This window comes from Mirounga angustirostris, unplaced genomic scaffold (genome assembly GCF_029215605.1).
Source record: "Mirounga angustirostris isolate CCGP_5_RB_7025 unplaced genomic scaffold, mMirAng1.0.hap1 SCAF_14, whole genome shotgun sequence".
Taxonomy (NCBI): domain Eukaryota; kingdom Metazoa; phylum Chordata; class Mammalia; order Carnivora; family Phocidae; genus Mirounga; species Mirounga angustirostris.
In genome coordinates, this window is record NW_026991722.1 from 55,437,887 (window position 1) to 55,462,127 (window position 24,241).

Sequence of the window (24,241 nt, forward strand, 5' to 3'; positions counted from 1 at the left end):
AAAATAATAAAATACCTAGGAATAAGTTCAACCAAGGATGAAAAAAGACTTATAGACAGAAAACTAAAACATACCACTGACAGATATTAAAGACCTTAAAAAGTGGAGTGCCTGGGTGGCTTAGTCAGTTAAGTGTCTGCCATTGGCTCAGATCATGATCCTGGAGTCCTGGGATCGAGCCCAGCATTGGGCTCCCTGCTCAGTGGAAAGCCTGCTTCTCCCTCTACAACTCACCCCACTCTTACTCTCTCTCTCTCAAATAAATAAAATCTTAAAAAAAAAAAAAAAGACCTTAAAAAGTAAAAAGACATCCCATGTTCATGGATTGGAAAACTTAATACTATTGAGATGGCAATACTCCCTAAAGCCATCTATATTCAATGTAACCCTTATCAAAATCCCAATAGTCATTTCTCTAGAAATAGAAAGTCCAATCCTCAAATTCATATAGAACTGCAAGGCACCATGTACAGCCAAAAAAATCTTGAAAAATAAAACAAAGTTGTAGGATTCACATTTCAGATTTCAAAACTAGCTACAAAACTACAGTGATCAAAAGAGTGTGGTACATCCTAGCTGATGCAATATTACAAGAAAAGGAAATAAAAGGTATATTCATTGGGAAGAGAAATATAAAACTTTGTTCACAAATGACATGATTGTCTGTGTAAATATCCAAAAACATAGACAAAAAACCTCCTGGAACCAATAAGCAATTATAGCAAGGTTGCAGGATACAAGGTAAATAGGTAAAAGCCAACTGCTTTTCTGTGTATCAGCAATGACCAAGTGAAATTTGAAATAAAAAACACCATCTACATTAGCACACAAAACAATGAAATAGGCATAAGATCTAACAAAATATGTACAAGGTCTAATGAGGAAAGCTATAAAAATCTGTGAAATAAATCAAAGAACTAAATAAATGGAGAGATATTCCATGTTCATGGATAGGAAGACTCAATATTGTCAAAATGACAGTTCTTCTCAACTTGACCTATAGATTCAATGCAAGCCCAGTGAAAATCCCAGCAAGTTATTTTGTGAATATTGACAGGTATTCCAAGGTTTATTGGAGAAGTGAAAGATTCAGAAGAGCCACACAATATTAAAGTAGAACAAAGTTGAAGGACTGAAATTATACAACTTTAAGACTTACTATACAACTAGTATACTTGTATGTAATCAAACTTGTATATAATCAAGACAGCATAGTATTGGCAAAAGAATAGACAAATAGCTCAATGGAACAGAACAGAAAGCCCAGAAATAGACCCACATAAGTACAGTCAACTGATCTTTGACAAAGGAGCAAAGGCAATACAATGGAGCAAAGACAGTCTTTTCAACAAATGGTGCTGGAACAACTGGACATCCACATGCAAAAAAAATAATGAATCTAGACATAGATCTTATACCCTTCACAAAAGTTAACTCAAAATGGATCACAGATGTAAATGTGAAATGCAAAATAATAAAACTCCTAGAAGATAACATAGGAGAAAACCTAAATGATCCTGGGTTTGGTCTTGATTTTTTTAACATGACACCAAAGGCACAATCCATGAAATAAATAATTGATAAGATAGACTTCACTAAAATTAAATTTTTCAACTCTGCTAAAGACACTGTTAAGGGAATGAAAAGACAAGTCACAGACTGGGAGAAAATATTTCAAAAGACACATATGATAAAAACTTGTTCAAAATATACAAAGAACTCTTAAAACTCAACAATAAGAAAACAAACAACCTGACTAAAAATGAGCTAATAAAAACCTTAACAGACATCTCACCAAAGGAGACTTACAGATGGCAAATATACATATGAAAAGATGCTCCACACATCATATGTCCTCAGAGAAATGCAAATTAAAAACAAGATACTACTACACACCTATTCAAATGGCTGAAATCCAAAACACTGAAACACCAAATGCTGGTGAGGATGTAGAGTAACAGGAATTCTCATATAATGCTGGTGTAAATGCAGTGTTACCGTCACTTTGGAAGATAAGTTTAGCAGGTTCTTATGAAACTAAACATCCTCTTAACCACACCATTCAGCAATATCATTCTTTGTTATTTATCCAAGGAGTTGAAAACACGTCCACACAAAAATCTGTACATGGGTGTGTACAGTAGCTTTATTCATAATTGCCCAAACTTTGAAACAACAGATGTGTTTCAGTAGATGAATGGATAAATAATCTGAGATACACCCAGACAATGGAATATTATTCAGCACTAAGAAGAAGTAAGCTACCAAGCCCTGAGGAGACATGCAGGAACCTCAAATGCATATTCCGAAGTGAAAGAAGCCAGTATGAAAAAGCTACCTACTGTATGGTTCCAACTATATGACATTCCAGAAAAGGCAAAATGATAAAGACAGGAAAAAGATCAGTGGTTGCCAAGGGTTTGGGGGGTGAGAGAGAGGACGAGGCAGAACACAGAGGATTTTTAGGGCAATGAAAATATTCTGTATGATACCAAAATGATAGCTACTCATTATGCATTTGTCCAAATCCACAGAACACACAACACCAAGAGTGAATCCTAAATAAACTACCTACTTTTGGGTGATAATGATGTGTCAATGTAGGTTCATCAGTTCTAACAAATGTACCACTGTGGTGGGCAATGGTGATACTGGAGGTTGGCTATGCATGTGTGAAGGCAGGGGTATAAAGGATACCTCTGTACCTTCCTCTCGACTTTTCTGTGAACTTACATTTTTCTAAAAAAGAAAGTAAAAAAAAAAACCATATATACTGACATAAGGATATGTATTATAGACCAATGGAATAGAATGAAGAGTCCAGAAATGAACCTAAACATCTATGGCCAACTACTTTTCAACAATGGTGCCAAGACCATATAATAGGAAAATCGTTTCTTTAACAAATGGTACTGGTTAAACTGGATAACCAAATGCAAAAGAATGAAGTTGAACCACTATCTTACTTAAGGTAAGTACAGAAATATACGTACCTATATGTATACATATAAATGTATACAATATACATTTGTACCCATATACAAAAATTAAATCAATATGGATCAACAACTCAAATATAAAAGCTGAAACTATAAAATCCATAGAAAAAAACATAGGGGTAAATCCTCATGACGTCAAATTTGGCAATGGATTCCTAGATTTAATACCAAAGCACAAGCAACAAATGAAAAGATAGATACGGTGGACCATCAAAATTAAAAACTATTTTACAGCAAAAAACATTATCAAGAATGTGAAAATACAATCTATAGAATAGGAGAAAACATTTGCAAATCATTTATACAATATGGGTTTCACATCCAGAATACGTTAAAACACTGTCACAGGGGTACCTAGGTGGCACAGTTGGATAGAAGTCTGGCTCTCAGTTTCGGCCCTGGTTGTGATCTCAGGGTCTTGGGATTGAGCCCCATGTTGAGTTCCATGCTCAACATGGAGTCTGCTTGAGACTCTCTCCTTCTCCCCCTGCCCCTCCCCCCTGCACATGCATGCTCTCTCTTTCTTTCAAATGAATAAATCTTAAAAATTTCTCACAATAATAATAATAATATAGTAAATAGACAAAATATTTAAACAATTATAAATAATAAAAAGACAACCCAATTTTTTTAAATAGGCAAAGGATTTGAATAACTATTTCTTAAAAGATGCAAATAGCCAATAGCCACATGAGCTACACCACTGGTCATTAGGGAAATATAAATCAAAACCACAGTAAGATACCACTGCACACCCAGTAGGGTGGTTTTAATCAAGAAAACAGAAAATCACAAGTTGGCAAGGATGCTGAGAAATAATCATTGCCATATGTTGCTAGTGGGAATGTAAAATGGCACAGGTACTTCAGAAAACAGCTGTCAGTTCCTCAAAATGCTAAACACAGAATTATCATATGACCCAGCAATTCTCCTCCTGGGTATACACCAAAGAGAAGACAAGACACAGGTCCACACAGAAAACTACACACAAATGCTCACAATAGTATTAGTTATAATAGGAAAAAGTACAAATGTCCATACAAATGTCCATCAACAGATGAATGGTCAAAGAAATCATAATATATGAATATACTGGAAAAGTATTCAATCATAAAAAGGAATGAATTACTGATACATGCTAGAACTTGTATGAACCTTGACATTACACTAAGTGAAAGAAGTCAGACACTAGAGGTCATTACAGGATTCTTTTTATATATAACATGTATAATGTATCAAGAATATGAAAATCCACAGACAGCAGAGTAGAGGTTACCAGGGGATGGGAGACAAGGAGTGGGGAGTGTCTACGTAATAAGTAGAGAATGTTTTTATTGGGTGATGAAAGGTTTTGAAATTAGAGAGAGCTTGTGGTTGCATAACATTCTGAATACACTACCACTAAATCATACACTTTAAAATGGTTAACTGTATGTCATGTAAATTTCACTTCAACTTAAAAAGAAGAGAACTCTTTGGAACAAATTTAATAAAGTGCAAGACTTGTAGACTAAAAACTGTAAGATATCATTGAAAGAAAATTAAAGACCTACATAAGTGAAAAGATGTCCCATGTTCATGAACTGAAATTTTTAATATTTTTGAGATGGCTACCCTCAAAACTGATCTACAGATCAATCCCTATTAAAATCCCCATTGGCTTTTTTTGGATCGAAATTGGCAAGCTGATTCTAGCATTCATAGGGACATATTTGCAAGTGACTCAAAACAGCCAAAACAATCTTGAAAAAGAACATAAAATAGAGTTAAAGAACTCACAATTTCACAATATTTACTACAAAGCTATAGTAATCAAGATGGTGTGGTGCTGGCATAAGGGCAGACATATAAAGGAATGGAATAGAATGAAGAACCCGGAAATAAACTCATCTGTCTATAATCAACTGTTTTTCAATAATTCTGCCAAGACCAATCAATGAGGAAAGAAAAGTCTTTTATGACAAGTGACCATGGATTAGGCAGTGCTTTCTTAGACACCAAAAGTACAACAAAAGAAAAAAACAGATAAATTGGACTTCGTCAAAATTAAAACTTTTGTACTTTAAAAAAAGCCATCAAGAAAGTGAAAACAATAGAGTCTAATATCCAAAGAACTCTTACAACTCAGTAACAGAAGGACAAATAACCCAACTCAAAAATGGGCAAACAATGTGAACAGATATTTCTTGAAAGAAGATACATAAATGGCCAATAACCACAGGAAACGATGTTCAACATCATTAGTCATTAGAGAAATGAAAATTGAAAGCACAATGAGATCTACCTTCACACCCACCAAGATGGTTATAATCAAGAAGACAATAAATAACATGTTGGTGAGGATGTGGAGAAACTGGAATTCTCATTCATTGCCAGTAGGAAGGTATACTGTGCAGCTCCTTTGGAAAATAGTTTGTTAATTACTCAAACACAGAATTACCTTATGACCTAGTGATTCTAGAATTATACCCAAAAGAAATGAAAACTTATCACTCAAAAACTTACAAATGAAAGCTTATAGCAGCTTTATTCATAATAGTCAAAAAGTAAAAACAAACCAAATGTCCATCAACTAATGAATGCATAAGCAAAATGTAGCATATCCATACACTAAAATAGTATTTGTAAACAAAAGGAATGATGTACTGAGACATGCTACAATATGAACTCTGAAAACATTATATTAAGTGAAAGAAGCCAAGACACAATAGGCCATATACTGTATGATTCCATGTATGCCAAGTGTCCAGAATAGTCAAATCCATAGAGATATAAAATAGAGCAGTGGTTGCCTAGGCCTGAAAGGGAGGAGAGAATGAGGGGTGACTGAGTACAGGAGCATATTCTTTTGGGGGTGATGAAAATCTCTGGCAGTAGACAGAGATGATGGTTGTACCACCTTATGAATATACTAAAACCACTGAAATATACACTATAAGGGTGAAATTTATAATAAGTGAATTATATCTCAGTATAAAAAAAAGTAGATAAAGAATTTACTGCAGAGAAACAAAGTATTATATGAATTGGGGTTTGGGGAGGGCAGTATTTTAGTGTATAAAAACACTCCGTAATGTGTAAAAAATACTAACAAGTAGACGAGGTTTAGAGGTAGGTTAACTGGAAGATTCTAATTCAGACATTATATATCAGGACAAAATCTCCTCAGAATTTTAAACCTGCATCTTAGGGAAGAAAATATGACCCTGAAGTGAAGACTTTCTATCACTAAATTGGTCTTTGGCTACAACTCTTATTCAAATCTCGGCATGGTGACGATGTTTGTATATGCAATCAATTCTATGGGGAAAACCATAAATCTGGGTTGAGTTCCATTGTTCTTTTATTGATTTTATGAACTAAATAGTCTCCTACACCCATCAAGCAGAGCCTTAATTAAAACCTTGGCCTTATCTGGGGTATGGGAGCTTTGCCCCCTCACTCCTCAGTTCATGTTAATGATGGAAAGATTCTGGACATACAATTCTTAAAAGCGCTACACTATTTCCAGGCTGACACAGCACCAGGAGACAAGGTGATGAACTTAATCACTGACTATCCATGAAGTGTAGTAAGAATAACCTGCAGGTAGCAGAGAAGTTATTCCACTAGAGGAAAATGGGAAACAGAGTGTGCTGGACCTCCAGACACACCAATTCAAACCACATATTCTGAGATCTGACGAACGTTTCACCTCATCTTGAAAAACATTAAAATTAGTTTTAGCCAGTCTTATAGAAAAATAGGACAAACAACTCTAAATCTGTCTGCGTATCAAAATCAAATTTGAGAAGATGTTATATATTTTATAAAAACTTTTCTAGACTAATTGGATAGTTTAAATAGGTTGTGTTTTTTTAAAGTTTGGTTTGATTTGGTTTATTGATTGTTTTAAATTTTTTGAATTTTTTTTCACTGAACTCATAAATTTGATGACAAATCCTAATCATTTTTCTGTATTAAGAAAAAAAAACATTAAAACATCAAATTTCCAGAATCATTCAAATCAAAACATTAAACATCTGCTCCATTCTAGAATGGCATGTTACATACTCTACATTTTTTTTTTAAAGATTTATTTATTTTACAGAGATAGCACGAGCAGGAGGGGCAGATGGAAAGGGGCAGGGGAAGGGGAGAAGGGAGAGGGAGAGAGAATCTCAAGCAGACTCCACGCTGAGTGTAGAACCCAACACAGGGCTTGATCCCAGCACCCTGAGAACACGACCTGAGCCCAAACCAGGAGTCGGACCCCTCACAGATGCCCTCATACTCTACATTTCTTCCTGCACATTTTTTATTGAAAGAAATCAGTTTCTCCTAGAATACTTATTTTAAAAATGCTAAGCTTAAACAACCACTATATCTAATTAATTTTGAAATCAGAAAACATAAATTTGATACAGAAAGTTTCTAAATGCTTAATATTTCTGTAATGAGAAAAAAATATAAATAACTAGAAAGAGTCCCTGCTGTGGTGTTTAGCAGAACCATCAAGTTGGTTTGGTGAAAAGGTCTGGCGAGTCTGAAGACTCATGCTTAATTCTCACTCCTTAGATTTCTACATTTCTTCATTTAACTCCAAAGAATATTTAGTAAACTTATGATTCAATTAATGGATTAGCATAAGTTATAAGATAGATTACGTAGGCGGAAATAGCTAGCTTTAAATAATGATCTGCAGCAATGGTACGCATTTCATTGGATAAAAACTTTTAGCAACATTTTTTTAAATGGCTGCCTAATACATCTTTATAAACCAAGTCCATTTTCATTATGGGAAAGATGAGCAGATTTCAGACACGTGGGTTACTGGGTGATCAAAACAACCTTGCACAGTATTTTTATCATACACTTTGTATTAAAATCTGGTTTGCATAAACAAAAAAATAAGAACAGCCATTGCCACTTACACAGAGATGCCTTCAAAGAAAATGCAGCCAGCCCACTTACCTTGGGGTGCTATCAGAGTTCTTCCATTCTCCTGACACCAACCGACTGGCTGAACATAAGGGCTATTTACATCACACCTGCAAAACAGGATTCTATTTCAGATCCTACACAAGTCAATGCCAGAGAAAGAATCCAAGAGTAATGACCATTCTAGATACTAAGAGACACCATGGAAGATGTAACTACATAGCTAAAATATTTTATAGCTAAATAGAATTAGAAGTAATTTTTAGTATTGTTTTATAAGCTAAGTGACCAAACTTCTCTTTTACCTTTCTTGAAATTTAAAAGTATTTTCAAAAAGCGTTTGACTAGAGCCTGAACTGCCAGTGTTATCCCCAAAGAGTGAACATTTTAATAAGCCTCTCCTACCACTTCCTGCTAACAGCAAGGGAAAATATTAATAGGCTGGCCTAAAGTTTAATGGGACAGACCAGACTCTATATGCCTCCAATTTCCTCCTTCTCCCATTCAAGGAACACAGACCATTCTACCTAAGACACATAGAACAATTAATCCATGCTCTGCTTCTTAGTTCAAAGAAGAAAACAGGGCCCCCTTCATGTACATGAAGAACCGCAGCCTTAGGCAGACACCTGGCGGTTATTCAGGATATACTGTGAAGAAATGCTACAAAAATGATTTTTGCCATTCCCTCTTCCATATTTCAGGTTTTTACCCAGAAAACCTTTTTTAACTCATGCAATGTTAGTTTAATGGTATCGTAGCCTACATTTTCTCTGCTCCCCACAGGCTTTCAAATAATTCACTTCATTCTCCCCATGAATCTTCCCTTTCAAAAATATGACAGGCTGAGTTCAACATTTTTCAAGAAAAAAAAAAAATTCTCCAAGTCCTTAACTTCCTCTTCATAGAAATGCCTCCCTTACAAACTAGACACAACATAGTGAAGTGCCCTGACCTGGTCATATTATTTCAGATGAGGCCTCATTAGATAACCTCTCATAGAGTGGAGAAGTTTCTCGGGCACTTTAATTCAGCAATTCATGTGGAACACAAGGTAATGAAAAATTGGCCACTAAATTCCGGATGTTCATTACTCTAAGAACAGCAAGGACAGTGACAGTACCGGAAGGAAAATAAATTCTTAACACCAAACATGAACACACGAAAATAAAACACACATTGGTGTCTCACCAGTAATCGTAACTATCATCCCAATTGTCAAAATGCACTAGTAAGCGATCTTCAACAATATCGGCTATGGTTGCCACACACACCAAGGAAGGGTTCTTCCTGTCGACGGCCTCCAGCTTCATTCCAACCTGAAATTCTTTAGGCATTGGCCCATTCTAACACAGCACCATAGGAAAGAGGCACAAAGAGAAACAGGACACCAAATAGGACTGAGCTGCTGTCAAAACTTCTATGTTTAGCATCAGAACAGTCTACAGGCAACACTTACCCTCCAGAATGAAGCCAGTAAATGCTAGTACCAATATTCCAACAAACTGTTATGAAGTTAAATTCGTAACAAAACCCAGGAAACTAGTAGCTTTTACCTTGTACTTTTTTTCTTTTGTTGGCAAGTAAGTTATATTTCCCTCATCATCTTCATTTTCCTTTTTCAGTTCTTAGAAAGAATCGTATTAATTTTAAAAATATGATGTTTACTGGATACAGGAGTATCAAATAATTTTCTCTGCTCCCCATAGACTTGAACAGTTTCCAAATACCAGTATTTGGAGAAGTAGTAAAGATAGGCTCTTTAGCACCAAATTTATCAATTACTTTGATGAGATCTGAAAACAGTGGCTTTCTCAATATTTAACACATGCACGAATCCATAAATAAACCTATACTTGAAAAAAATCCAAATGCTTTTTTTAGTATCCATACACATTTTTTCATGGTAAAAAACAATAAGGACTATGATTACAATAACAAAACCCCATTTTTTGTACCAGTGTAATTAGCCAGTCCTGGGATTTAGAAAGTATGCATACAGTATCTGGGGACTAGAAGACGGTTTTTTCCACCTCTTTACTATCTATACTGAACCCTGCTTTTTGTTTCTCTTTAGCACATTACATCTTTAAAAGCAATTTCCCATTTCTATTACTCTCTTTCCTTGGTACAATTATATGAAACAGAGCAGTTGTATAACATTGATTTCAAGATCAGGGTGAGTGTCCTACAAAGGGACAAACAGCCAGCAGGTGGCAGGTGGCAGGGTAATGCTAGGCTTCCCTGCCCCCTTCTCTGGTGTGTGTCCAGGGGCCCAGACGAGGCAGGGGCTGCACCTTATTCTCATTCTCTCCTGAAGAGCTGGTAGGCTGCTGGGGACACAGATGGCAAAACAAGTGTGCTCTACCCAAATATTCATATGCCCCTTGAATCTGTAGGAAATGTCACCCTCATTCTCATTACACGTAAATCCAACTAGGCTGGGTTTTTCAAAGCCTACTTGTGGTATCAACTACCGGTCTCAAAACACCAAAGCTAAGTTCAAACAAGTAACTCACTGGAAGCAAAAAGAAAAAACATTTCCAAAAGGCATTTTAAATTTTGGCAGGATTTAAATATAAAGTCTTCAACTCTCTGCATCTAAATAAAGTATGAAATTGTATATTTAAAAGGGGGAGAAAGATACACCTATTGGAAACTGACAGATTAAGTGAGAAAAGTCATAGGAAGCTAAGGATTCTGAAAAAATACAATGGAATATATAGTGAATTTTAAGAAATTTAAGCTCAAGTAGAAATCTGATTTATACTGAGGAAGAAAATACTTACAGAACTTCTGTTTCTGAATAATTTCTTGGGAGCATTTTGCAATTTGCAGGCCTTCAAGTAATCCATCCAAACAAATTTATCTTTTCTATAACCTAAAAAAAGTATGGATTATTCAAAATGCCCACAGGATATAACCATGTGCATATTCAATATATTAGCCTTCTTCAGTCTTCTGTCATAAATTCAATGTCTTTAGCAGACCACAAATGATTTAAATTAAAATCCCTAAATTGTTTCAATGTTTTTTAACATATAAAATTCAAAACTGTTGACGTGACTTCCCATTATGCATATCATTCCCTTACAAATTTTTTAAATTCATTAAGATCTAGAATTGGTCCCCTGGTGGCCTGATGGGAGTCTCATCTCTTAGTAAGGCTTTCCAAAATGGGCAAAGGGAAGAGATAAAAGTTCCTGAGCTCATCATCACTCCTGAAGAAGCCATGTCACTGAGAACATCAGAGGTCCTGATGATGCAACAATCCAGGGTGCCAGGCACTTGGGAAAATTACAGAAACCCCTTCACAATCCAAAGACCATTTGGCAGCAACAGCTTTCTGCTGCGTATCTTTGCGTGTTTCCCCTTCTTTACTGATCTTCCCCTCCATGTGCCCTAAAGTGCTCACACAGTGCTGGCCCAAACAAGAGGGGCTCAGTAAATAGTTTCTGGTTGAGTGTTACACAGAATAAAAGTCAGGCTCCTTGCACAGCCTCCAAGGCGAGGGCTACACCTCTAACTTCATCTCCCACCTCTTGCCCTTGCTTCTCTGCTCCAGCCACATTCATCTCCTTGAGATTCCTCACTGGGCTGGCTGGAGGCTCCAGCCCCAGGGCGTCTACTCTTGCTTTTCTCTCTGACAGCCCTCTGCCCAGCCTCGCTGATTTCCCTCACCTCATCCACCTATCCGTGGGACCTCACATTCTCACGCCCTTCTTGAGCACACTCTCTGTCCCCCACCCCCAACCCTGTCACTGCTTGACACCCTAGCTTACCTTTGTCTGACTCTTCGCCTCCCTGGAATGAAAGCCCCATGAAGACAGAGATGGTTTATTTTATTCATGGCTCTATCCCCAGTGCCTGCGTACAGCAAGGGCCCCATAAAGACCTACTAAAAATGAGCCCGTGACCGGCTTTCATGACATCCGGCAATCTTAAGGATTCTGCCATTGGTCTCAGGAATGGATCCCAGAAGGACACTCTGAGTTGGTCAGTAAAATGACTATATATTGACTCCCAGAAGTGCCACCATCATCAAATACTCTAGCATCCAAGTAGGAGCCCATACACAGAAGGTGGCTGTGCAAGGAAATGGGCCCATGGGCATCTTGACTGATCAAAGCCTCACCTCACCAGCACACAACAAATAAAAAAGGCTTCAATCACATCTGCCAAGCCCAGGTTCCTCTCACACGTAACAAGAGACAAAGATGAGATTTTTGATTCCCATCAAAAGGAAACAGTGAAATCCTCTTCTCTTTCATCATTACCTCTTTTCCATGATTTGTTTAAAACAAACAATATACAGTGAATCAATTTTCCTCACTATACAGCATCAGTGACTAAGTGAAATAGTTCATTTCAACCGTGATGTAAAATAAGTTTCTTCATTCCTTCTAAGGTTTCATAAACTTTATGTTAAGTGATAAGATTTTATTTCTGCCGTAGGTACCTTATCAGTATATTTGACCTAAGCAGTCATTGATGCTTTTCTTTTTTTTTTTTTTTAAGATTTTATTTATTTGAGGGCGCCTGCGTGGCTCAGATGGTTAAGCGTCTGCCTTCGGCTCAGGTCATGATCTCAGGGTCCTGGGATCGAGTCCCGCATCGGGCTCCCTGCTCCTTGGGAGCCTGCTTCTCCCTCTGCCTTTCTCTCTCACTCTGTCTCTCATGAATTTAAAAAAAAAAAAAAAAAAAGATTTTATTTATTTGAGAAAGAGAGACAGAGATAGCAAGAAAAAGCACAAGCAGGGAAGAGAGGGAGAAGAAGACTCCCCGCTGAGCAGGGAGCCCAATGCAGGACTCAATTCCAGGACTCTGGGATCATGACCTGAGCCGAAGGCAGACGCTTAACCGACTGAGCCACCCAGGCGTCTCGATACTTTTCTTTTAAAGACATTTATTCACTTCTAAAATTGGCATCCTTGTAGTTTTACTGCTTTTTGGGGATTAAACTTTCATTTTGAAAATCAATTCACACCAGGCTCTCTTGTTAGTATTTCATGAAATGTTGTTAAAATAAAACCAACTCTCTTTCCATCCTGGCTTACCCTTAGGGATGTGCAATTCGTGTTTGGTCTTCTCACACCACCCTACTGGATGAATGTCAGGGGAACCAGCATTGGTCCAAAAATCATAGCAGCTTAAATAACCATCAAAGTGAAGTCTGAGGCGGTAACCACACACCTGTAAAATGGAATGTTTATAATCCTTCACTAAGTGTCATGTGTTTGAAAGGTACACAAAATTAACAAAATATTCATATATCCTGTCAGTGCCATCAACAAATATAAACCAACCCTCCCATCTAAATGCGCTTGTATTAAAAAGCAAATTTAGAGATGACATCTGAATAAAACAAAATGCCAACAGACACAATCTTTCAAGTATCCAGAATTTTTTCTGTAAAAAAATTAAGCCTTTTACTCAGTCTAGAAATCTGAGGTCAATTTACATCTCCATCAATTGAAGAGTTTATTTGTTCATTCAATACCTGTCAAATATTGCTCTTGGAAACCCCATCTCCTGCTGTCCCACGATAGTATAAGCTAAAGTGCAGAGCAAAACAAAATGGGCATGGCTTTGTTTAAACTCTAACGTATGGATCCAGCATACTCAATAAAGGAAATCATAAAACAGTGTAGAATACATCCTTAAGACATGCTATACAAGTTTAATAGCTATAATCAATCAGTAAATTAAGTGAATAGGGTCTTTTACGTGATATGATTAAAAATATAGACGTCTTCCATCATTTTAATAATGTAAAATGTTTAGTAAATATTACATTTTATAAGCCATTTACTTTCATCAATGGCTCTTCATTCTACATAATTTTCATAAAATGCTTATATTTATATAAATAGATAATTCATGTGCATGGATATTTTTCATATACATTTCTCATTAGTTCAGCTAAAACTTGAATAATTATGTCTCTTTTAACAGACAAAAGCAATACTGTGGGATTCACTGATTGTTATCAACCTCAGATGAAAACTATTTACCAACTGAATCAAGGGTAACTGCTAGCGATGAGAGACTTATTAAAAGATTAATCTTCAGAGAAGGAAAAAATTCATTAAGAAACATATTTCACCCATCACTGACTAAAATAAATCCATGATGTACTGGAACTTGTTTATAATGGAAAGCACTCAAATTCATTATTCTCTAGAAAATTCTCTTCTGTCACTGTGCACTCAGCCCAAGACAATAACACCATCTCTTACCTCAGCTACAGAAAGCACACAGAATACAGATGGATGTCGGGGGTCAATGCCTTCTAATCTCATTCCAACCTGAAAACCATTTTCATGCTCCGGAAAGGATTGGTCCTACGAAATTTCATGATATAACATTAGCTACTGAAATACCTTCACAGTTTGATATTAAAACACCTGGTGTTGCTATGCATACAATCAAGAACGTACTGTATGGGCTCGGAAGCTCATTGATATAGCTAAAGATCAATGGCTGCTTTTCTATATTTGGCCCTCGAAGATGGTTTGATCATTTTGATCATTTTATCATTACCTAGGAAACAGTTCATATGAGAAACTACATGTCCTATGAACTCCTCATTTATTCCTTTTGCCCATTTTTCCTTAGTGATTTTAAGGAGCTCTTCCTGTACTCTGGAAACAATCCTTTGTTGATTATAATGATTACCTATTCCCAGTATGTGAGTTGGCTCTTTGCTTTATGAGGATTTTGTTGTAGAGATTTTTATTTTAATGTAGTAAAATATATCAATTATTCCCTGTACAGTGTACACATCTAACCTATGAATTCCCTCACAATCCTGAAGTTACACGGACATTCTCCCAGTGTTCTTTTAAAACATCTGTTCTTCATATTTAAATCTATAATGCAACTGGAATTAATTTTGTTCTATGGTGTGAGCTAACATCTATTTTTTATATGGAAAACAGAGTTTCAACAAAATTTTTTGTATAGTCCATACTTTCATTATCAGCAAAGTTACCTGTTATATCATGTTTCCACAAATTTGTGGGTCTACTTCTGGCCTTTCTATTCTGTTCATTGGTGTATCTGCCTATATCACATTGTCTTATTTGCTTATGACTCTTATGTGGAGAGCAATCTTTATCATATTGAGTTTTCTTATTCAGGAACTTGTTCCCTCTCCATTTAATCTAATCATTTTGTTTGTCCAAGATGTTTTTAAGATTTTCAAATCGACATGTTATTAAAATTTTCAAATAGGCTTCAGAAATGCTTTATATTTATTTCTGTATACGTTTTAATGTTTATTGCTACTGTAAATGGAATCTACTTTGTAACAAACTTTCTAATGTGTTCCCATTCATATTTTCATTAATATTAGCCTTGTTTCCCACAGCCTTGCTGTATTATTATTAGTTTTGAGCAGATTCAGCATTACTAGTCAATTATTCTTAATTGCAAATAAATTATAAGCACACTAATAGAAAGTGATGATTAAAATCTGTTCTATTAGAACAAGAGCTGCTTTTTAATCACTAATTTTATTACTCTTTATTACTGGTAAGCATATTAGTGTTTATTTTATTCTTTTGAAAAAAATCTTTTCATTTGGATATAATGTCAAACTTAAAAGAGAAGTTGCAAGAACAAAATAATACAAAGAACATGCATAGCCTTTTCCTGGACTCCTTTATTGTTAACAGTAGAAACCTCATTTGTTTTATCAATCCTGTTTGTTCTCTCTCTCTCTCCTATCTGTGCCTGTACACAAATATAGATATAGATAAACATATATATCCACATGTACATATGACTGTTTCTGAATCATTTGAGGGCCCTTTACCCTATACTAAATGATTTTCCCTTAAGAGCAGACAGTGTACTTTCCCTGAGAATGAGAACATTCTCTTATGTAACAACAGTTCAGTTACCAACTTCTGCAAATTTAACATTTATAAACTTTTAACTAATCTCCCATTCATATTCCAATGTTTCCAATTTATCCAACAAGGCTCTTTATAACATTTTCCCCCTCCACAATGGGATTCAGGGTAGGGTCAGATATTAAATTTAGTTGATATGTCTCTTTAGTCTACCTTAATCTGGAACCTTTTACATACTATTTCTTTATCTTTTATAACATCAACATCTTTTAAAAAAAAAAAACACTCTTTTCCCTCCCCCCATTTTTTTAAATAGAAAGCTCATCATTCTGGATGTGTCTGATGTTTCCCCATGATTAGATTCAGGTTATGCATTCTCTGCTAGTATACTCCATGGCTGATGATGTGTCCTCAGGATATCACCTCTGGAGTCGCATGATGTCCATGCATCCCCTCACTGGTGATGTTGATTTTGATCACACAATCACAGTGTTGTCCAATTCTTTCACTATATAGTTACATACAAAACACACATATACATACATACATAAACATTTACACATAGTTGTACATACGTGCATACTTATGTATATTTTACAAATCCTAAGTTCATACAGATACATCTAATTCCAACCCATCCCCAAAGGTTTCCTTTTTCCTTTTCCCGTCGATTTTTGTCTTTCTCCTCCAACCAGGTCAACACATTTACTCATATACTAAATCTTATAGCATATCTATTAGAGTTTCAGGACTATTTTATCCACACTACTATAATAAACAAATCTACAGAGAGATTTCAGGATTTGTTTGCAATTCTCCCTCCCTGCTCTGCCATCCATGAATGGGGTATACAGTTAAAAACTGTGTTTATATCCTACTTGGATTCATGTTTTCTCTCTCTTTAGTGCAGTTAAGGTATTCATTTGAAATATGGTTAAGTTCATTGATTTAAATGTGCTTTCAGTTCTTAATGATTTATTTTTATTTCTTAATATGTGGAATGTTAATATCCTTCCAAAAGTTCAAGCTAAAAAAAACAAACAAACAAAAGGTTCTCAAAGAAGTGTCTCTCCCTCCCATATACTATCCACCCCATTCCACCTCTTTAGTGGTAACCAACCTCACTGTTTTCTGGTCTATCCTTCCTGGGTTTCTTTTTGTAAAAATAAACAGCTATGTTTATGTTTTGCCTTATTTTTCCCTTCCTTCTCACCCAAAAGGTAGCATACTATATATGCTCTTTTGCATGTGTCCTAATCTCCCCTGGAACCACTCCATGTCAGGTCACAGTGATTGCGCACAATCTTGGTCCCAGCTGCATCACACCCCACTCTGTGTAAGTACCACAGTTCACTCACCCTTCTTCGACAGTTGAGTGTGTGCTCTTTTCATACGAACATGAACTTGTTTTTAAATCTTTATGAACTGGCTTGTAAAATGTCGTTAAGAACATTCACAGATCATTTTAGAAGCTTCCAAGGAAAAACTTAAAGGATGACAAAACCCAAAAATGAAATGGCAAGAATGAATGATTTCTCAGAAATACTTTATTTCTGCAAAAATAAATGTCATGTGTGTGTTTAATTCCCCCAGCCCTTCTTCTCACATCTACCCTGTTCCCAGCAGACTGTATATAACAGGTTTTATGTGACTGCCTCCTGTTCACTGCTTTGAAATCTCTTGGTTAACTTCAAAAGCACTGAACACACATGCATGCATGTAAACCCAACACTGATGAGAAAACAAAGGGGAAGGAGAGACCACAGGGAATAGATCAATAATGCTGGAAGGAAATTTAAGAAGCTGTAAAAACTGAGAGGACATTTCTCGTGTTTTCACAAAACTGAAAGATGGAAAATTGGGGACGGGGAGGAACTAGTCAGTATTATATGGAACAGACCATGCCCTCTTTTCACACATGTGAATGATAAATTCAAGACAGGACAACAATTCACAGCCAGGAGTTAGGATGATCAAAGTTATTCTTTTTTTCTTTTTTTTTTTTTTAAGATGTTATTTATTTGACAGAGACACAGCGAGAGAGGGAACACAAGCGGCGGGGAGTGGGAGAGGGAGAAGCAGGCTTCCCATTGAGCAGGGAGCCCAATGCAGGGCTCAATCCCAGGACCCTGAGATCATGACCTGAGCCGAAGGCAGACGCTTAACGACTGAGCCACCCAGGCGCCCGATCACAGTTATTCTTGTCAGCATTTTTTTTAAAGATTTTATTTATTTATTTGAGAGAGAGAGAGAATGAGAGACAGAGAACACGAGAGGGAAGAGGGCAGAAGGGGAAGCAGACCCCCCGCTGAGCAGGGAGCCCGATGTGGGACTCGACCCCGGGACTCCAGGATCATGACCTGAGCCGAAGGCAGTCGCTTAACCAACTGAGCCACCCAGGCGCCCCTTGTCAGCATTTTCAGAGCATTTCTCAAGCGAACTCTGGGAGCTTTAGGTAACACTGCAAGGAATACTACATGGCTAAAACAGCCACAGCTTCTTTGGAGGGTTTCAAATACAAAACAAAACATTCATTTTAACAATCTGAAAGGCAGCATTTAGTGAGAAATAGCATTGTCTTTCATTGGTTTCTTTTCTACTTAAGGGTTTATTCATAGCAGACTTAATTGTTTTTCCTTTCTAAAAATCATATATTTTATGAACATAATTGATAGCCATGCTATAAAATTATATTTTATGGTGACAAAAGGGAACTGAAATCACACACGAAAGCAAACAATAGTCTGTCAGTTTCAGTCATAAAAAATCATAAGGTCTGTAAACCTGAAAAACAACTTTTAGAGATAAATAAACTCAAACCCAGAGAGGTGAAGAGACTTTCTCAAGGTCACACAACCTGGTCTGGTAGCAGATGATAGGGCCCAAATCTTCTGAAAGCCGGCCAACTATTCGTTCCACATTAGAGGACAGACGTGGAAACAGAACAAGCAAAACAAAACCTGGCTCAAGGCCATGGAAGGTCTTAAGGGCATTTCCAAGGATGTGCCAAGTGCTCTTGGGTACAGAAGTTAAGCTGTTTTGCTTCATTTTCTTTTCCCAGACATTTGCAAAATAATGAATTTTGTCACTAATGATAGAGAAGAATTATTCCAAGTTCTATACCTCATAGCAAAAGCAGGTACAAATTACATACTATTACTAAAAAATAAAATGAGCCCGAGCATTAGAGAAAACAAAAATCAAAAAAACCACCCAAACAAAACAAAACGTCATGCCTAAAGAAAAGCAGACAGGCTAACAGCAAAATTCCTTTATGAATACAATGCATAAGGCACTCATCACGTGTGTGTGCCAGTAGATCTCTGCTCCAAAGTTACAAATGTACAATGTAAACAGCTCTTGGACTCTTGGTAGATATATGTGAGAAAGTCTGGACACTTTACTCTGTTTATCACTGAGAACCTCATTACAAGAACAGAGAGGTTATGGCTGTACTGATTATTTTTGAGCCACTCTGCAGAGACTGCAGAAGGTTGGTGGCCATCAGCACCAGCAGAGCAGTAGCTAGATATGTGTTACTGAGCAGTGTCAATTCTCTAAATGGAAGATTCTATCTGCATGCCCACAGGCATTCTATTTTATTCACAGGCAAGAGTTGGCAGGCAACATATTTTCCTGATCTTAATTCAGTATCAAGAGAAATGGGAGAAATTAGGCATGCAAGGGAATCAAAGCCACTGAAGCCACACACTTCTAGCATGCCATGCAAAGGACAAGTCCAGGACGACAGGCCGCTGGTTCGCAAACCTTCACATGATGGTTGTCAAAGTGAAAGACGTTCATACAAATTTTATTTTTTTTATTGTATTTTAAGATTTTATTTATTTATTTGAGAGAGAGAGAGAATGAGAGACAGAGAGCATGAGAGGGAGGAGGATCAGAGGGAGAAGCAGACTCCCTGCCGAGCAGGGAGCCCGATACGGGACTCGATCCTGGGACTCCAGGATCATGACCTGAGCCGAAGGCAGTCGCTTAACCAACTGAGCCACCCAGGCGCCCCGTTCATACAAATTTTAAATGCAGATGATGAAACAAGATTTCTTATAACACCAAAGACCACCGCCATGAGTCCAGTGGTCTTCTTCTCTGGTTTATCTCAGCAACATCTTCAAAATCTCAAACTGTCTCAATGTGTATCTCCTAAGCTGAAATGTCACAATTTTAAATGTGACAGGTGAGATCACAAGAAGTCTTATGTAGGCAAACTGGGATATAGACAGCTTGACCAAAGAGAATTTAACTCTTGGTCAACACTTTTGATTTTCTTTACTCAGTGGGGGGGGGGCGGGGGGGGGGGACAATCATGTTATTGATAGCATAAAAAAAATCATTCAAATACTGCAGAAGGGAACATAAAGAAATATTTTCCTAAGACAAATACAACTAAAAAGAAGTTATAAGAAGTAGAGAGAGCCCACCTGCCAGGTTTTGAGTGTGGTATTCTTGTTGGCTTAGCATTTGATAAAACAAAAGGAGTCTGAGCTTATGTTTGATCAATATATCCAGGACAACAGAGATCTATCTGAAGAACCACCAAACACTCGCTATCATAGCCAACAACCTATAATAGTTAGGTACAATTATCTCACTAAGCAAAAATGAAGAATAAGGAATAAGAAGGAATAGGCATAGAGCCTGAGCTATCCTTTATCAATCAGGCCATATACAGATGGCTTTTATACAACAAGCACTTACATAGCACTTAACTCTGGGCCAAATCCTGTTCTAAGCACTTTACAAATACCAATTCATTAAATCGTCATAAAAGTCCTATGAAGTAGGGATTATGTACATTTTGCAGAGAATGAAACTGGGGCACAGAAGGTTATATAATGTGCCTGAGACCACAGTGTGTATCTGGCTTTAGTGTATGAGTGAGTAGTCAGTATAGTAAATCAATACCATCCCATTCACTAAGGACTTCAACATTTTCAAACTTTTATAATTAAAACTTAGAAAGAGCCAAGATGCCCTTCAACAGATGAATGGATAAAGAAGATCTGGTCCATATATACAATGGAATATTACTCAGCCATCAGAAAGGATGAATACCCAACTTTTACATCAACATGGACGGGACTGGAGGAGATTATGCTAAGTGAAATAAGTCAAGCAGGGAAAGTCAATTATCATACGGTTTCACTTATTTGTGGAACATAAGAAATAGCATGGAGGACGTTAGGAGAAGGAAGGGAAAAATGAAGGGGGGAAAATCAGAGGGGGAGACAAACCATGAGAGACTATGGACTCTGGGAAACAAACTGAGGGTTTTAGAGGGGAGGGGGGTGGGGGGATCGGTTAGCCTGGTGATGGGTATTAAGGAGGGCACATACTGCATGGAGCACTGGGTGTTATACGCAAACAATGAATCATGAAACACTACATCAAAAACTAGTATGGTGACTAACATAATAAAATAAAGAAAAACTAAAGTTGGTGGTCTGAATATGTGCTATCTGACCATTAAATGATCCCCAAATGTCATATGAGAATTTAATATAAAGGTGGCATTTTGAGTCAGGAGAATAAAGATAAATGTCATTAGGACACATGCACATGACTATCCATTTGAGGAGAATAGTTCAATTATATGCCTACCACAACATCGTATGTAAAAATAATTTTAGATGGAGAGAAAACAGACACAATACAATGAAATACAATGCAGCTATTGCAAAAGCAAGACTGAGACACCTGGCTGGCTCAGTCGGTGTAGCATGCGATTCTTGATCTTGGGTTTTAAGTTCGAGCCCCATGTTGGGTGTAGAGATGACTTAAAAATAAAATCTTAAAAAAAAAAAAAAAAAAGCAAGACATAGACCTCAATCCGCTGAGGTGTCATGATAGCCATGACATACTGATAAATATAAAGCAAGCACTAGATGATTAAAACACAACTATTTATATAAGCATTATTCACATATCTACATAACTAAATATATACAGACATGGAAATATATACGTCAAATTATTTTGAGTGGTTCACCTAGAGAGGGGAACAACAGAAAAAGCCTTTTATTTATTTTTTATTATGTTATGGTTTTTTTTATTTTACATTTTTTTATTTTATTATGTTATGTTAATCACCATACATAATAAATAATAATATGTTGGCTTTTTTTTTAACATATACTGTATTATCTTTTTCAGAGGTACAAGTCTGCAATTCAACAGTCTCACACAATTCACAGAGCTCACCAAAGCACATACCCTCCTCAATGTCTATCACCCAGCCACCCCATCCCTCCCACCCCCCACCACTCCAGCAACCCTCAGTTTGTTTCCTGAGATTAAGAATTCCTCGTATCAGTGAGGTCATATGATACATGTCTTTCTCTGTTTGACTTATTTCGCTCAGCATAATACCCTCCAGTTCCATCCACGTCATTGCAAATGGCAAGATCTCATTCCTTTTGATGGCTGCATAATATTCCATTGTATATACATATATACCACATCTTCTTTATCCATTCATCTGTTGAGGGACATCTTGGCTCTTTCCACAGTTCGGCTATTGTGGACATTGCTGCTATAAACATCAGGGTGCACGTACCCCTTCAGATCCCTACATTTGTATCTTTGGGGTAAATACCCAGTAGTGCAATTTCTGGATCATATGGTAGCTCTATTTTCAACTTTCTGAGGAACCTCCATACTGTTTTCCAGAGTGGTTGCACCAGCTTACATTCCCACCAACAGTGTAGGAGGGTTCGCCTTTCTCTGCATCCTCACCAACATCTGTCGTTTCCTGAATTGTTAATTTTAGCCATTCTGACTGGTGTGAGGTGGTGTCTCATTGAGGTTTTGATTTGGATTTCCCTGATGCCAACTGATGTTGAGCACTTTTTCATGTGTCTGTTGGCCATTTGGATGTCTTCTTTGGAAAAATGTCTGTTCATGTCTTCTGCCCATTTCTTGATTGGGTCATTTGTTCTTTGGGTGTTGAGTTTAAGAAGTTCTTACAGATTTTGAATACTAGCCCTTTTATCTGATATGTCATTTGCAAATATCTTTTCCCATTCTGTCGGTTGTCTTTTGGTTTTGTTGACTGTTTCTTTTGCTGTGCAAAAGCTTTTTATCTTGATGAAATCCCAATAGTTCTTTTTTGCCCTTGCTTCCCTTGCCTTTGGCGATGTTTCTAGGAAGAAGTTGCTGCGGCTGAGGTCGAAGAGGTCGCTGCCTGTGTTCTCCTTTAGGATTTTGATGGATTCCTGTCTCACATTGAGGTCTTTCAACCATTTGGAGTCTATTTTTGTGTGTGGTGTAAGGAAATGGTCCAGTTTCATTCTTCTGCATGGGGCTGTCCAATTTTCCCAACACCATTTGTTGAAGAGACTGTCTTTCTTCCACTGGACATTCTTTCCTGCTTTGTCAAAGATTAGTTGACCATAGACTTGAGGGTCCATTTCTGGGCTCTCTATTCTGTTCCTTTGATCTCTGTGTCTGTTTTTGAGCCAGTACCATACTGTCTTGATGATGACAGCTTTGTAATAGAGCTGGAAGTCCAGAACTGTGATGCCGCCAGCTTTGCTTTTCTTTTTCAACATTCCTCTGGCTATTCAGGGTAAAAAGCCTTTGGTTTTTATACTCTTCTTTCTTGTTAGAATTTTTAAATGGCATTGTAATTAGCTAAAAAATCAGCACACACATACAATTAAGTGATGACGATGCTAGGGAAAAAGACAGGACACAGGTCACAAGAAGCTTTGTAGAAGGTCTTATTAAGGACCTTTCAGTTTATTCTTAGTCGATGAAGCCTTAGCAAAAGCTTTTAAGCAGAAGGGAGAAGAAAACATTCTTGCCTTCTATAAAGATCTTATTAGGGGCAGTGTAGGAAATTAATTTAAAAAACAGCAAGACTAGAAATAGAAAAGATAGTTAAGGAGGTTTTTAATATCTACCGATAATTGAGAATTTGCCATGTGCCACGTATAGGTATCTAACTCAGCTCATTGAAGCCTTAAAATCCCCTGTATTGGAACTCTACAATCCCCACGTTGCATCTAGGCTTGGAGACATTCACACATATCACACTTGCACAGCTAGTCAGTAAAAAACTGTCATGTGAATTCAAACCCTGGTCTGTGTGCTTCACTGCAAAGTTCCATTCCATTCCAGAACATGGCAGAAGCCTGGACAAGTGACAAAGAGGACCGTGACCAATGCAGAACCAGGTGGGAGGGGCAGATTCAGGACCTATCGAGGAGGCAAGATGGGTAGTACCTGAGGACTGGCTGGATGCAGAGAACGAAGAAGGCAGGGAATTTTAAACACACCCAGGTTTCAGGCTTGGAAGAAATACCCAGATTTTCCATAATGTGTTAATTTTTACTTTTATAATGTTATCAATACCGACTGATACCTTCAAGGACTCTATAGACAGCTCATGAACAATGACATTTTTGTACCTACTTTTCAATTCCAAATTTCTAGTGCATTACT

At 37.0% G+C, this 24,241-nt stretch overlaps 1 protein-coding gene across 2 annotated transcripts in view; it reads right to left on the minus strand.

Annotated features, from left to right (window-relative positions):
* The window catches only part of L3MBTL4 (L3MBTL histone methyl-lysine binding protein 4), a 496,448-nt gene that overhangs the window by 304,222 nt on the left and 167,985 nt on the right, over positions 1-24,241 (minus strand). For both annotated transcript variants that reach the window (XM_064577895.1, XM_064577896.1), the window contains exons 6-10: positions 14,159-14,263; positions 12,977-13,112; positions 10,709-10,800; positions 9,111-9,265; positions 7,953-8,029 (exon numbers count right to left, since the gene is read on the minus strand). In XM_064577895.1, the coding sequence (XP_064433965.1) occupies positions 7,953-8,029; positions 9,111-9,265; positions 10,709-10,800; positions 12,977-13,112; positions 14,159-14,263 (565 nt within the window). The remainder of the gene's footprint in view (positions 1-7,952; positions 8,030-9,110; positions 9,266-10,708; positions 10,801-12,976; positions 13,113-14,158; positions 14,264-24,241) is intronic.